This window comes from Astatotilapia calliptera, chromosome 1 (assembly GCF_900246225.1).
Source record: "Astatotilapia calliptera chromosome 1, fAstCal1.2, whole genome shotgun sequence".
Lineage (NCBI taxonomy): Eukaryota > Metazoa > Chordata > Actinopteri > Cichliformes > Cichlidae > Astatotilapia > Astatotilapia calliptera.
This window is the reverse complement of record NC_039302.1, coordinates 40,643,386-40,658,301: the sequence shown is the minus strand read 5'-3', so window position 1 is coordinate 40,658,301 and position 14,916 is coordinate 40,643,386. Positions and strand designations below refer to the sequence as shown.

Sequence of the window (14,916 nt, the reverse complement as noted above, 5' to 3'; positions counted from 1 at the left end):
TCCACAAACACTGTATGATTCCCTAATTTCCTTTTTTGCCAAAACACAGAATATTTCCGACTGATTACCACTTGAGTTATTTTTGCCACCACATAACCGTAGAATATCAGAATTAGCACAGGTCCACCGCTGGCGACCTGTGTTTCTCACAGATGAGAGCAGGTTCACCCTGAGCACATGTGACAGACATGAAAGGGTTGCACCATTTTTTCATTTTGATTTTTGGGGTGTCTTTGATTTCCACCCTCTGTTGATCATTTCCATTTCCATCAAACAATGTAGCATCCTTTTGTTCCTATCACATTACTCAATCCATGTCAGTTTAGATATCATGAGTGTTTGTTCCCCCCATTGAGCTCTGAAGTGTTTTCCAAGAGTTCCATTTTTCTGAGTCCTACTCCCACCTCCTTAACCCAATATCAGTAAAAGGACAGGATTTGGCATTTTATGCATAGATCTCAGTGGCTAGTGAAAAGAAAAACAAAAAACAAGTGAATGAGAAGCTATCCACATAAAAGCAGTTCTGTGTACGAAAATATGAGAGCAATCATATCTCATAGATTTTCATTTAAGGAGGGTGCTGGTTCATCAAAAGTCTTTGAAGTTTTCCATCTCCACACTGTTGCTCCCACAAACCTTTATTGTTAATCTGTGGGATATTCTGTAAAAAAATAATGACGAGGAGTAACTTGCACAGGGTGAAACACCCTGTGCAGTGGTGACATGCTCTTGGCAAACACAGAGCCAACGACGTGGTTAACTGACTAGTACTGCTGCTCCCTGCTTCGAGCTAACTTTCTTATTACAAAATGCTACTTTATGTTCGGTTGACTCATGAAGGGCTGTTGGAGGGATATTGTGGAAGGGGGAAAATCCTGTTAAAATGTCATTTGTACTTATTTCCCCTGCCGGCTTCCAGCCTAATACTGTAAATTGGGCGGAGAAAAGGTGGCGGATATACTATCTCTCCAACATGCACTCAAATGCATCCGACATGTACCATCCACATTTATGAAGCCTAGAGAGCAACACAAGTGCTTTCACTAATCACACCACTGCATACACCAAATTCCCAGTCATAAAGCCTCAGAACACAAGAAAGTTAACATCCAGTTAGACTTGCTTGAAGACTCATGACTGAATGTGCACATCAGAGTAACTAAAGACCATTAGATGAAGGTAATCAACCATATTTATGCATCTTATTATCATAAAGACATCTCATTACACAGTGTTTTCTTGTTGTGCCACTAGACACTTGATCAAATAAGTCCTACTTACAAGAAAGTACAAGAAGTACAAGAAAAATTATGACACCAAAAAAAGCAGTGCACTTAGGGAAGGAGCTTTGTGGAATGTGTTGAAATTAAGAACCAGAGTGGAGAAGTGGATTATATTGCAAGAAGGATTTTCTACTGCAGTTCCTGATGCTTTATTCACAACAACCATCACGACCACAGCAGCTGATGTAAGCTCTCTGCAGCTGCCAATATCCACGTAGAACCAAGCCACCATCATTTCAGAGCTGCAAGATTATATGGGCTGTATTTTTGATACCAAGCAGATAGCTGTAGTCATTTTTTCCTTTAATATTACCACTGAGGGAAATAACACTTTCACTCCACTGTCTAAATACCTGGCAAAAGTATACAAAACTGCAAAAACCTGAAAAACTGGATTTGAGATATTTCTTTTTTTTTTTTTTTTTTTTTCACTTACTGAACATGGGACAGACTTGACTGGGGGAAAGAAGGGGAGAAAGAAAGAGGGAAAGAGAAACAGCTGAGAAGAGGGACGGGGGAGAAGGGTAAAAACCAAAAACCAACAGAATGAGCAGAAAAAGAAAAAAAAGAAGAAGAAAAGAAAAAAAAATGCATATATCAATCACCTGGGTCACCTGCTGAGAAAGAAAAAAAGAAAACAAGCAGAAGAGAACAAGAGTAATAGAATAAACAACATCACAATGATATATGGGAATATGACAGTAAATACTAAATATTAAACATTATTGTGCAGCACATAAGATCAATAGAACACAGTGTGCTTTGAGGTAGGAGCCAAAAAGGGTGTAGTTTGTGGGTGTGATCACCCGTGTGTACACCTGTGAACATGGACGCGCTTGTTTTTTGTTTTTTAAAAGGTTCCTTCATGTAATGATCTGCTAGAGGGTGTGGGGGGGCCACAGCCCCGTCCTCCAGGGCATGAAGCAGGTAAGGAGGAGATCAAAACTCCAGACATCCAGAGGCCCCCAGAACACAAGAGACCAAGGAAGACCAACAGAGGGGCAGCCGCGCCACTGTCCCAGAAAGAGCTGAGGAGAGTCCCAGATGAGGGCTCACTCAGCAGCCGCGGAGCAGAAGCCAGGGGGAGTTGCAGTGACGCGCCCGTGAGCTCCGCCGGCAGCCAGCCGTGCCTGAGTGACCGAGCCCCAGGCCGAGAGGCCGGGGGCACCCCACCTCCGAAGTGGCCCGAGCAAGCCCCAGGCTCCAGGCCCCGATAAGCGGCCGCCAAGGAGTGAGCCGGTGTGTACCCGGACGCCCATCCCCAGACACAAAGAACCACCAACGCACCGACGTCTGAGGGAGTCCGCCACTGGCAGGGGAAGTGGTGGTAGGGGGAGATAGGCCTCCATACCTTGGAGGGCCTAAGATGTCCCCAGAGAGGTGGCGCCTGACACCCAACCTGACATATAGACACAGACATACAGGCACACACATATACAAACATCCATTCCCACCCTCATGCTCTCATATACACTTACTCCACACTCAACCAACGTGGAGACAGACATAAAGAGACGCTGTACACACGATCACACTCCCCAAGCGTACTCTAAGCCCCGGGTCTAGGTACCCTTGCCCCTGGAGGGGGGGGAACTGCACCCAGACCCAGGTGGTGTTACCCTTTTCCCTGCGGTGGGGGGAGGCAGACCGCCCCGACTCCGCAGCAGCAGGGAGGCCCCACACTCCAGACCGCAGTCGGACGGCCAACTCCTCCTCCTAGCCCCCCCGCTCCAGCAGGTCGCAGAGAATGGGGGTGAGAGAAGACTCCAAACCTCCCTCCACCCGCTCATTGTAGTGTTGATGCATGTGTGTTCTAAGGTGCATTTAAAACCCAGGAGGGCATGGAGCTACCTGCCAGAGAGCAGGATTTGAGATATTTCAAGTTTTTATTTGTATTTTGGAGACCAACATAAATGATATTTGTAGTAGGTGGTTGTGCTGACCTGTAAGTCACTGTGCATGAAACGATTTAATCACTAATTGAATGAGCAAATATGACATCATAATGGCAAAACATTTGTAGTGTGGCAATATGAGGTGGGTGTTCAGTCTGTGTGTTAATGTGATGCAAAGCTGTTTTTGGTTAAAGTCTGACATTTCTGGTACATCTCTCTTATCGCTTTCCTTCAGAACTGAGTTGAAGTGAAACTCACTCTCTTGGAAGGGAATCTACTGAAATCGTGCCTCTCTTCTTCAAGTAAATAAATCAAACCAGACTGCTGATGTTGCAATATGATTTAAAGGTTAAATCAAGGCAAAAGCATTTCACTCAGCCAAACGATCCTGTTCGCTACACCTATTACACTCTGCAATGGTGCATGGGCAAAAAAAAAAAAAAGCAAAGCAATGGCTTGAATTTCTTGAGAATTTTTTATCTGAGCTTCTGTTCTTGTAAAGGAAGAATGTGGGAAATAAACATAAAATGAGGCACTGATGTCACAGGATCGGGAATCAGCGAGCAGCTACTGTTTACTCAAGTTCTGTTGCTATTAACAAATGTGATCTTAATCAAATTAAACATTAGCTACATTATATTGCCAAAAGTCTTCAGTCAGCCATCCAAATCATTGAATTTATGTGTTCCAGTCCCTTCCATGGGCACAGGTGTATAAAATTAAGCAACTAGGCATGCAGACTGCTTCTAAAAACATGTGTGAAAGAATTGGTCCCTCACAATTCCAGTGTGGTATTGTGATAGGATGCCTCATCTGATAGATGAGGTACTTATCTGACTGCACTGTGTAAAATCTAAAGTTTGGTGATGGGGGGGATTGTGGTAGGTTTCTTTTTTAAGTAGTTGTTCTCAGCCCCTCCCAGTGAAAAGAACTCTTAATGCTTCAGCATACCAAGATATTTTTGACAACATCCCCAAACAGGACAGTTTGGGGATGGCCCTGTCCTGTTCTAACATGTGCACAAAGGAAGCTCCATAAAGACACAGATGACCAAGTTTGGTGTGGAAGAACTTGACTGGCCTGCACAGAGTCCTGTCCTCAACCCAACAGAAAACCTTTGGGATAAATTAAAGCAGAGACTGTGAGCCAGGCCTTCTCGTCCAACATCAGTGACTGACCTCATAAATCTGCTTCTGGAAGAACGGTCAAAAATTCCCATAAAGACACTCCTAAACCTCCTAAACCCTATGGATTAAGAATGGAATGTCAGTCAAGTCATATACATATGAAGGCAGATGAGCAAATACTTTTGGCAATGTAGTGTAAATCTGCTAAACACTAGCTCAAAGCAACCTTCTACATGAAATAGCCTCACAGTAACCTATGTAACCAACACAAAAACTATAACAATGGCACAAGGCCGACATGTGTTCCCATGAATAGCTTACACCAAGCGGTCGGATCTCGAGCTCTAAAGGTGACAAGACCTTTAATTAGACTGGTTGTCCCACAGAGGGCATGTTAAATCAAACACAAATGTGCTAAACCAATACACAACATCGCATTCTGTGCTTAGGTTTAGAGATGGAAGCTAGACAGTAACAGTATAATTAGACAGAGAAAAAGAGACGAGTCTACAGCTGCTAGGTGGCGGGCACACAGAAGCTGAGGAGGTGATGTTTCCAGTAGTGATAAGTTTCAATTCAGTGTATGCTCACCGATGCAGGAGCTCCCGTCGAGCAGGTAGGATCCATTGTCATGGAAACCACTTCTGCATTCACAGTGGTACCAGCCAGGCAGGTTGACACAGCGGGAGTGGTTGTGGCACTCAATCAGGCCCTCTGAACACTCGTCAATATCTGAGGACACGAACACACGCAGCAACATCACTGTCAGTCAAAACATTTTCCTGGCAACAAGCGCAAACCTGAAACTTCAGCTCATTTTGTGTCATTTGATGTTCTGCCTGTTCTTTGATCTGCAGCGGTTCAGCCAATCAGAACAAAACCACTGCCGTGACAGCAGAGCTGGGTCAGCGGATGCCCACATTAGACAGCCAAACACATCTCCAGCTTGTCTGCCGCAGCAGGGATCAAAGTCTCTTAGAAATCACACCATTTGGCTGCAGAGTTGTTTCCAGTAGCGCACTTTTTTCCCCCCCTTTCTATTTCTTCTCCTTGCTCATTCACACTTTGTCTCTGGTGTGCAGCATGCATACAGAGGCTCACCCCAGAGGTGTTAGGTCTTTGCACCTTCCTGGGAGAGTACATCTCTCTGATCCATTATTTATGGTGTGAGCACTGCACTGTAAAAATTAACAACCTAAATATCTTCCCAAGTCCAGCAGTGATATACAGTTGACTCGAGGAGGTACACACTATGTGACAACTCAAATGATTTACCAGTACATGACGATAATTACAGTTGGCAATATTTCTTGAAAAAAGAGAAACATATCTTTAGAAAAGAACCTGAGGCCCTGCGTGTGGGTGAGCCGGGGACTGAGCAGCAGCTCTACTTCCTTAGCAACCGCTGCGTCACCTACATGTGCAAGTAAACTGAGTGAAAATGCTGGGGATCCAAAACTAAGTTGCCTGTGTAGTGCATGTGTCAGAAAAGTGGCTTGCAATAGAAGTAAGTGGCAAATATACAGTGCTTCATCTTGCAGCTCTTGCTTGACTGTAAACTTGGATTTTGTTTCTTGCATGTCAATGTATCAGTGCAGCTCCATGCATGACTTGTTGGTGTAGGGTAATATGATCAAAATAAGTCAATATCCACACTTTCTGAAATCTGCTGGGCTTTGTCTTGTTCAGCCTGATAGTGTTGCAGATTAAGCCTGTGATTAAGGGGAAGCACAAAGTGCAAACAGTTTTGCTCCATATAAGAGTGCCAGTGACAGGGCAGGGCAATCCATTGTTCATGTATGTACTAAAACCGAGATACAGCAATTTTGTCATATTTTAAGCTTCTATAGAAATCATATTAACAAAGGTGTGTGAACCTTTTTAACAGGATGGCTTGGATGAAGAAATATCATGAAAAATATTGTGTTCAATTTGTTAGGCCTCCAGATCGTTCCATAATACATTGCACCAATCAGGCATACCATTATGACCACTGACGGGAACTGAATAACTAATTATCTCTTGGCTGCTTTTAGTGGGTGGGATATTTTAGGGATCACGTAAACATTTAGTCCTCAGAGTTGATGTGTTAGAACCAGGAAAAATGGGCATGTGTAAGGATTCGAGTGAGTTTGACTAGGGAAAAATTGTAATGTTTAGCCAAATTGTAGATGGCTAAACTACAGCTCTTGTCGGGATGTTGCCATCTGCAGTGGATCTATCTGCCTGACACAGTTACACTGTGAAGTGACATCTATGATGATTTTTGTTATAGCATCGTTGACTTCAGTATGCTGAAATGCCACCAATCCCACCGTGCTTAAGGTTAATAGTTAACATGCTGTAACAAGAAAAACGGTATTAAAAAAAATTGATTTGGTATTTGAACAACGGTCATGTTTGCACTGCTCCAGCCCTGTTGTGAAAGTACACACCTTGCCCAGGACTTTAAACCACACACATATTTACTGGTGTATAAACACAAGGAGAGCTCAACACTGTAGCCTGATGCACTATAGGTAATAAGACGTGACAGCTGCTGGGAGGGTTGCCCTCTGCCCGCCTCTCAGGTCAAAGATCTGGTCAAAGTTACACCAAAAGATTCCCTCTCTGACATCTCACTTAAACAACCCAATATTAGAAGTGACTGGTGGCTGAGAGAAGCAGACTCCTCCAAAGAAAGAGCAGCACTGTGCAAGTACACGAGGGGGCATATGTTCAACGACTGTGTGTTGTCAAAACTAGGTAACTGCTTCATAATTATGCACATTGTTTTTGGATCCACAGGGGAATTTTTAAAAGAATGTCATATATTTATTTACTGTAGACAGATATAGTTTAAGACCTGGCTTTGGTTAGTCAGAGTATAATCATTTGTCCAGATTTGTATTGTTTCCATAAAAAGCCATAAAAAACAAAGTCCACGCAGAGCCACCCAAGCACTCAAATCATTTGTTTATACACACACACAGCCACACTGATTAAAACAGACAGTTAATTTTCAAATTAAAGGCCCTTGGAAAAAACACTGGAAAGAAAGTGTGAATTAGCATCACAGAAAGATTTGAAATCCATTTATGCTTAATACTCACATATATAGTTTAGAACTCAGTATTCTGTATCATTAATACTGGACCTCATGGAATAGCCTTTTTTGTTTTGCATCAGTAAACATGCTTATCTTCGTAATGGAAAAGGATTTGAAAAGATAATGCCCTCTATGAAAAATCTAGAGTACACAAATAACAGGCAAGAGTGCTGTCTGCTTTCTTAATAACAGTAATCCAGCATTGCTTACCAACATATTGCTCCATAATTGATGACAAAGGACGTATTCCAAAATGTCTTTCCACGCAACAAAAAATACTTCCGGTTACACTGTGAGTCATGTGAAGTCTTTTTTATTCTATCTTTGGCTAGAAATGCTCCCAATTCCCGTAGTTATTGTCTATTTAAATTTAAAAATGCATTTGAATAACAAAAAGCTCATTTTCTTCACAAGGTTACAAAAAAATATGATACCTAACTGTGTTTTTTCATCTTGGTTTGGATCTTAGAAAAATGTCAGTCTCAAACAGTATTATGCCACCTAGTTTGAGTTTCTCTGCAGGGTAAGTATTTATACAGATATTGATTGTATGGTTTAAGAATGATGTATTTTAGGACAGCACAGCAACAACACAGACATGGTAACTGGGGGCCAGTCAGTTGAATTTTCATGACATTAGTCATCTTGTCCAGTACAAGCAATAAAGTCCTACATAGACATAGACAGAAAGAAAGTCCATACGGTGCAAGAAAAGTAGTTTGTACATCGTTAGGACATAGTTTGTACTTGAAATTTGGTAATGCAATGAATACTTGTGAGTTACACATCAACAGTGACAGAAACTGCTTTAGTGGATGTTGTGGTTTGCTCTGTTCCCTTGAAGAGCTGCACTTGATTTTATAATAAACACACTGTTTAGGTTATGTAATTATCATGGTTAAAAGAAACACCTTGAATCAGTGAATGCATCGCTGTCCAAAGTTGTTGACCTTCCCATCAACCCTCACCTCCTCCCAACATGGATTTTGTAAAGTATCATCTATGACGTTCACTGGCTATGGCTATAAAGTTTAAATTTAACTCAGTATTTCATTTGGAATCCAAAGTGCTGCAGCACACAGGGAGCACAGTCAGAAGTGACACAGAAGAAAGTGTCACTTCTGACTGTGCTGCATCAGTGAGCTATGCACTGAATAGGTCAGTGATTTTCAATGGGCAGACCACAATCTGGTAGTGGTCGTTGCAGGCTACAGGGCAAAGATGTTATTTGACAAAAGCTGACATCAGTTGCTAGAAGAGGAAGAAAAGTCTGAAAAAGTTTCTTAAATATTCTGCACTGATAGCAATGTTGCTAGGAGAACTGATGGTATGCAAAAGAGTGCAAATAAGCAGATTCTTTAAAGGCTGACTGATTGCTTTGGTACAGTATGCAGTGTAGTTTGGACACTAAAGCAATACTCGTCATCCATCTATTCTATTCACAGATCAGCCACAACAACAAACCACCTGCACTGTATAGTGGAGCGATCCCATTTATGTCATCAAAGCAGACCAGATACATTAGATTGTCTTGTAGTTTCTAGCACTGGAGCACTGGGAGAGAATCCATCAGGTCATGTGGGTTGACTTGTAATTGCAATGTGTCAGGGTGCAATATCCTGCTTCTTGGTAAGTTGGCAAATATGCATATCAATGTCAAGACCCAAGGTTTTCCAGTAGAATAAAATACAGAAAAAATAAAAGAAGATGACAAAAACCTCACATTGTTACCAGTAGGGACAAATATTTCTAGTTTTAAAAGTCTCTTCAAGAGGTTATCTACACTGGGCTTTCTCTCTGAGAAGAGCAGAGTCAGATTTCGTATTACATGCACAGCGGTGCTGATTTGATCAAGGTCAAATCACCTGCTCTCAACTCCTAATTGAGGTATTGTACAAGAACAAAGGCACTGATCACAATCTGCTTCAGTTACACGACAAAGTCAGAGTCGGGATAAATGGCCATTGCATCAAGCTCGGTGACAATATGATTGGTTTTAATTTAAAAAAACCCCAAACATACTATACACAACGCCCACTGTTTTAAAAAGGCCCAAAACATCATAAAAGACACCTCACATCCTGGCCACTCCCTGTTCGAACTGTTGCCCTCAGGCAGACGGTACAGGGCAATCAGAGCAAGGACTAATAGACTCAAACACAGCTGTTATCCAACTGCAATAACACATCTGAATACTACAAAAAAAATGTCCATCACGCCACTCTTGTGTTAATCTATGCACGGTCTGAAGCATGTGTGTGGGAATGTATGTGAATGTTTTACTGTTATATCTTATTAGTATTTTAAGTATTCTATCTATTTTATTTATTCAATTTTATTGTTTTATTTATATTTTGATATTGCTAGGGATGATGCAATGATCGGGGACCATTCTTAATTTCGTTGTTCTCATGACAATGACAATAAAGTTTCTGATGATGATCTGATGATGATATGAGCTAGGAGGAAGCAGGTTATAACTGAGGTTTCAGGATCATCAGGAATGATCGAGTGTTTAATATGTTTTAAACTTGCGGTTTTTTTGGCTGAGCAATGAAACATAGTGCCCCAACCTCTCTGCTCAGGCCTCACTACACTTGCCGAACACATTTCTTGGTGAGGCTCGTTCCTACAATGACCTTGCTACGATAACAGAGTCACATGGCGTGTAAAACCCACTGCCTGTCACTCACAGCCGATCACGTATTCTGTGAAATAACAAATGTTTGAGACTGAACGTGTCTCCAGATGTCTCACTTGAATATTTTATATGTTGTTTCTCCTTCTCTCTGTAATGTTTCAGTTTTCTCCTGTCACTGTGTCTTTCAGCAGCCCACCTTGAATTCACTGATGTGACTAAGGAACAAGTTTATTTTCAATTAAATGAAGGAATAAGCTCGGCCTGTATTTTGACGTCTTTAGTGTACGCATCATATCCTGGTAAATTACTATGAGGCTTGTCAAAAAAGAACAAGTACCTCTAATTCAATTCCTGCCACCCAACACACGCAAACTCCTCAAATGTGTAGGGCTTTGGTTTTCACGATATGCACTAAGCTCATTATTTCCATATTTGACATTGTTGTTGTAAACAGACTCTCAACATCAAGGTGTGAAGAATGAGGAGGACACAAGAAGAACAGCAACAATGGGATAAAAGCTTTACTGCCATCATCACCTTTTCAAAAGCATGTGTGTTAGGACACTATTATTGTGTGTGTGTGTTTTTAATTCCAGGAAACAGGAAGAAAGAACAAAATGATCACCAACTGACCACTACCCATCTAGACTGCATATTTTTTCGGTCATCTCTGTTATATATATTGTCATGTGGAATGATTTAATTATTATTAGATTGGGTTACGAAATTATTCCAAATGAAAAAATACGATATCAACACTTTTATGGTAAATACAATTATCAAATTCAGACACTAGAGTACAGGCAAGGTCAATTTGAAATGTACTTTATTTTTTATTTTGTTATCAGATTTGTAATTTCACTGTTTTCAACATCTTCACATTTAAAAATGACTGTAAAAATGATTTTCCCCTTGTTGCAGCATGGGAGAAATGTAAGCCTTATTTTTACATGGCAACGTCACATTTGGGTGTGGACACCCGAGCTTCTGAATACGACAACTCAAAAACAGGATTTTGAAATCGATATCCAAGGTGTAGCTTATAGGTGGGTGAGGGGCAGCATAGGCAGCCTCCAATATTTTTATTATTGTCAGTGACAAATGTACAATTTTGGCTGGATGAGGACAGGCTATACTAATAATCAATAATGAAGAGTCAAGTTTATGGCTATGTTGACCTTTGTAAATTTGTATTTGGTTCTCTTGAGGACAAAATCTCCTTAAGCTGTTCCATCCATTTATCCATCCATCCATCCATCCATCTTCCACTTATCTGAATCTGGGTTGTGGGGGCAGCAGCCTAAGCAGAGAAGCCTAGACCTCCCCCTCCCCGTCCACCTCCCCAGCTTGTTCGAGGGAACACCAAGGCGTTCCAAGCGTGTCCTGGGTTTGCCCCGGGGCCTTTTGTCCTGCTAAAAATATTTCATCATGTGGCTTTCTTTTTGTTTTCTATGTTGTTGTTCATTTTTGTTTTTAACTTCCCTGTGTTCCCTTTCCCACCTATGTGATTGTTTTTACTCAGTTCACTCATGTCTCATTATCCCCCTCCCTGGTGTGTATATGTAGTCTGTGTTTCTTCATTCCCCTGGCTGCCCTGCCTTTGGTTTTCTCTTACTGTTTTTATTTTGCTAGTTTTTGGATCATTCTTTGTGATCTATTTTACTCCCTAGTTTGTTTATATGGCAAATACAAAAGAAGCCCTCACAGGCAGCACAAAGAGGCAGCTTTGAAATGAACTCTGCCAAAGTGGTTGAAGGACTTTCCTGAAAACTTTAAGGCCCAGCAAGTGTTAACCTCTGTGTGATAGCTTCTGTCTCTTTAAATGTATGTTCTAGAGCAGATCCAAATTTTGGTAAGAGCCTCTTTATTCAGCAACTGGATCTATATCTGTGAAAAGACAGCATCACCTCAAAGTTGGCTGGCTTTGCTTGAGAGTTCCTTAACCCTAGAACACTATCGCTGGGTGATTTATACCCGAGCAAATACATTTACATGATTTCTCTCTCCTGCAGCTGTTTGCGTGTCGAGGAGCCTGTGCCTTCACCAGGGAAGTCTCAAATGTCCCAGGAATGGGTGGACCAAAGACCAGCTTTCCAGAGCCATTATTTTGTTTTAGGAGGGTTTTTTTTTTCATTTTGTTAGACATGGCACAGTTGAAAGTAAAAGAAGACCACTCTAATTTCTCATGTGTTGTCATATTTTGATATATTTGATTACTTTTTATTGGTTATATTATATCGGGTAAAAATCACCCGGCATTAGTGATTGTGTTACTATTTATAGCGATAGTGTTCTAGGGTTAAGAGGTTTACTGGCAATAAATAAATAAATAAACAAAATCCCATAGAAAACAAACATTTGACTTAAGACAAACACACAATCTGTAATAGATAATATTTTACCAAATATCGCCAGCTCATCATATTTGTCTCCATGGCATTCACAGACACATTACCTCTATGTGAACTGTTGCCCCGGGGAATTGCCCAAATCCTTTGCTAGTTCTAGTCAGTGCAGGTTTAGATTTTAGACAGTAAGCAGGGAAGGTAACTTATCCCCTTTAGCAGGTTTTAACAAGAACCTTTTAAACTATGTAATCCTAGCCATAGCTCAGAATTAGCCTGTCCTACAGTTTAGGACCTTTGCTCCATTCCCAAGAAATTTAGACTCTTTTCTCCCTCACAGAAGCAATTGTAAACAAAGAAAAATCAGGTCTCTGTGGTTGTTTTTATGGGAAGCACACATTATTTAACATGCCATCCATCACCTGCCTAACAAGTTTTTTTTATTTAACTATAATAAAACCTGATTTCATTTGCGCACACTCAATATTTCCTGATGCTCAGTACACTAGTTTACAAAGCTATATTGAAGCTCTTGTGTGTCTACAAGTATGCTTTAGTGTGGGAAGCCTTCCATTCTCTTTGTCTGTGGAAGTGAAGTGGACAGATGACCTTGTATGAGTTGCAATATGCTGGAGTACACACATAAATATACCCCATAAATCTTTGTTATAGCTACAAAAAGAAAAAGAGAGCAGACTGCATTTCATGTTTCCTTCTGTTTCCTTCTATTACAATACAAACAAGTTCACTTCTGCCCAGTGTGGATGTTCCCGGTGAGTAATGAGAACTTTATGACAACACAGATTGTGAAGAGCTGTGCACTTTAGCTCAGATAGAAAACTTGGAATTAACCCAAACATACTGTAGTTAAAATAATCCCAAAGCACTTGAGAGAATCCTCTGGCCTCTTGAGCTTTCCATAATTACAGCTATTCCAGCCCTACTAACCTACTAACACAACATCATGGAAAATGTCACATGGCGCATTAACATTAATGTGTCCTTAGACAGAGACGGCAACCAGAGTTTGTGTTCATTGCTGCCTGATGGTCCGTGACCAGTAACGGTGCTTAAAGCTAACAGCATGTTGGATTAAGGGAGCAGTGGACTGACCACACAAGAGCTTAGCCTGTCACTTAAAGAACTGCTGTGTTGTAGTTTATATTCTGCAAGCCCGCGGGTTTGAGTAATATAAATTATGTGAACGTAGTGTGACTGCAAGGCTCAATGTAATCCCCGTTCATGCAGACATCACGCTACAATGGCATCAACTATACATCTGCTCTCCAGGGGAACTCCAGGTGAGGCAGGAAAAAGCATAATAACAACAACTACTCATCCTTGGTGCTCACAGCTGTCCATGTGTGCACTTCTAAACAAGTTCATGTTCAGGTTACTTTATTTGTACCCGTTGGTAATTAGTTCTGTAGTCGTGAGTCAGCCAACCTAACATGCATAATACACAACAGATGATAAACAAGCATAGCACAAAATACCGAAAACAAGCACTAATAATGATCATGATTTTGAGCATGATGTCACCCATGAAGACACAAAGTTATAATTTGCTCATCACTTTGCTTGTGACCAGAAACCTTCACCCAAAGGAACTAAAAGTCCCTATGTAAAGGGTGCGAGGCGCTAAGGAAAAATCAAACCTGTCAACCGCTGTAACTGTCTGGTGTACAAGGGTGCAAGGTTCAGCAGTGGTTCAGCAGTCAGCATACTCACCCAATTAAACTGTTAAGTGGTTTAACTTGCTAACTTTACATTGTCCTGTACTGCTACTAATACTGATACTTCTTAACTGTCAGATGTCAGCAATTTGGAAATGGTTGCATTTATTGTAGTTTTTTTCTTCTTTTTTCCTGACTTCATTACAGCACACCCAGAAGCCACATTTAAATAAAATCACTGTAGTTATATATTACCTGCATGTGTACAGACTTGTCTTACTTAGATGCCAGCATCTTTTAACCCTAAATGTACCAAAGCCAAAATGTGATTGCTCAGCAATGTCTGTCGATCATGAAGCATTCATTGCCAAAGTTGTTTCCTAAATAACATTTAAGTCTGAATCAATAATTTTGTGAAAACACTCCAGAAAAAGTCCTCATCATGTAATCATTACAGTGATTTATTCAAAATGAGGCTTCAGTATGAATGGCGGGGGTTCAGTTCTAGCTAATTTAACCTAATCCTCATGTGTTGTTTTGAGGTTAATGTAACGTTTAGGAGATATTGGACCATAAACCTTGAATAGTGACACTGGCATGGTTGGTTTTCACCCACAGCTGTTTCTGCTGCTTCTCTTATAAAGTCACACTGTTGACAACAGAAGTTGTCAGCTCTGTTCCAGCAGAACATACTCTAGTACATTACATACTCAAACTATGCTATTTTTGACAATGAAGTTGAATATATATGAAGTGGGAGTTCATTCCTAGGCCGGCTGTTATGTTTTTGACTCCTTTGGTGTAAAGACTTTCAGAAAGTAAAATCAGAGTGGTCCAAATGTGGATCACTGGCAGCTATGT

At 41.0% G+C, this 14,916-nt stretch overlaps 1 protein-coding gene across 1 annotated transcript in view; it reads right to left on the bottom strand.

Moving 5' to 3' along the window:
- The window catches only part of LOC113027985 (protein kinase C-binding protein NELL1), a 309,284-nt gene that overhangs the window by 23,663 nt on the left and 270,705 nt on the right, over window positions 1-14,916 (bottom strand). Inside the window, exon 16 of the mRNA XM_026177879.1 lies at window positions 4,897-5,037. Coding sequence (XP_026033664.1) covers window positions 4,897-5,037 — 141 coding nt within the window. The remainder of the gene's footprint in view (window positions 1-4,896; window positions 5,038-14,916) is intronic.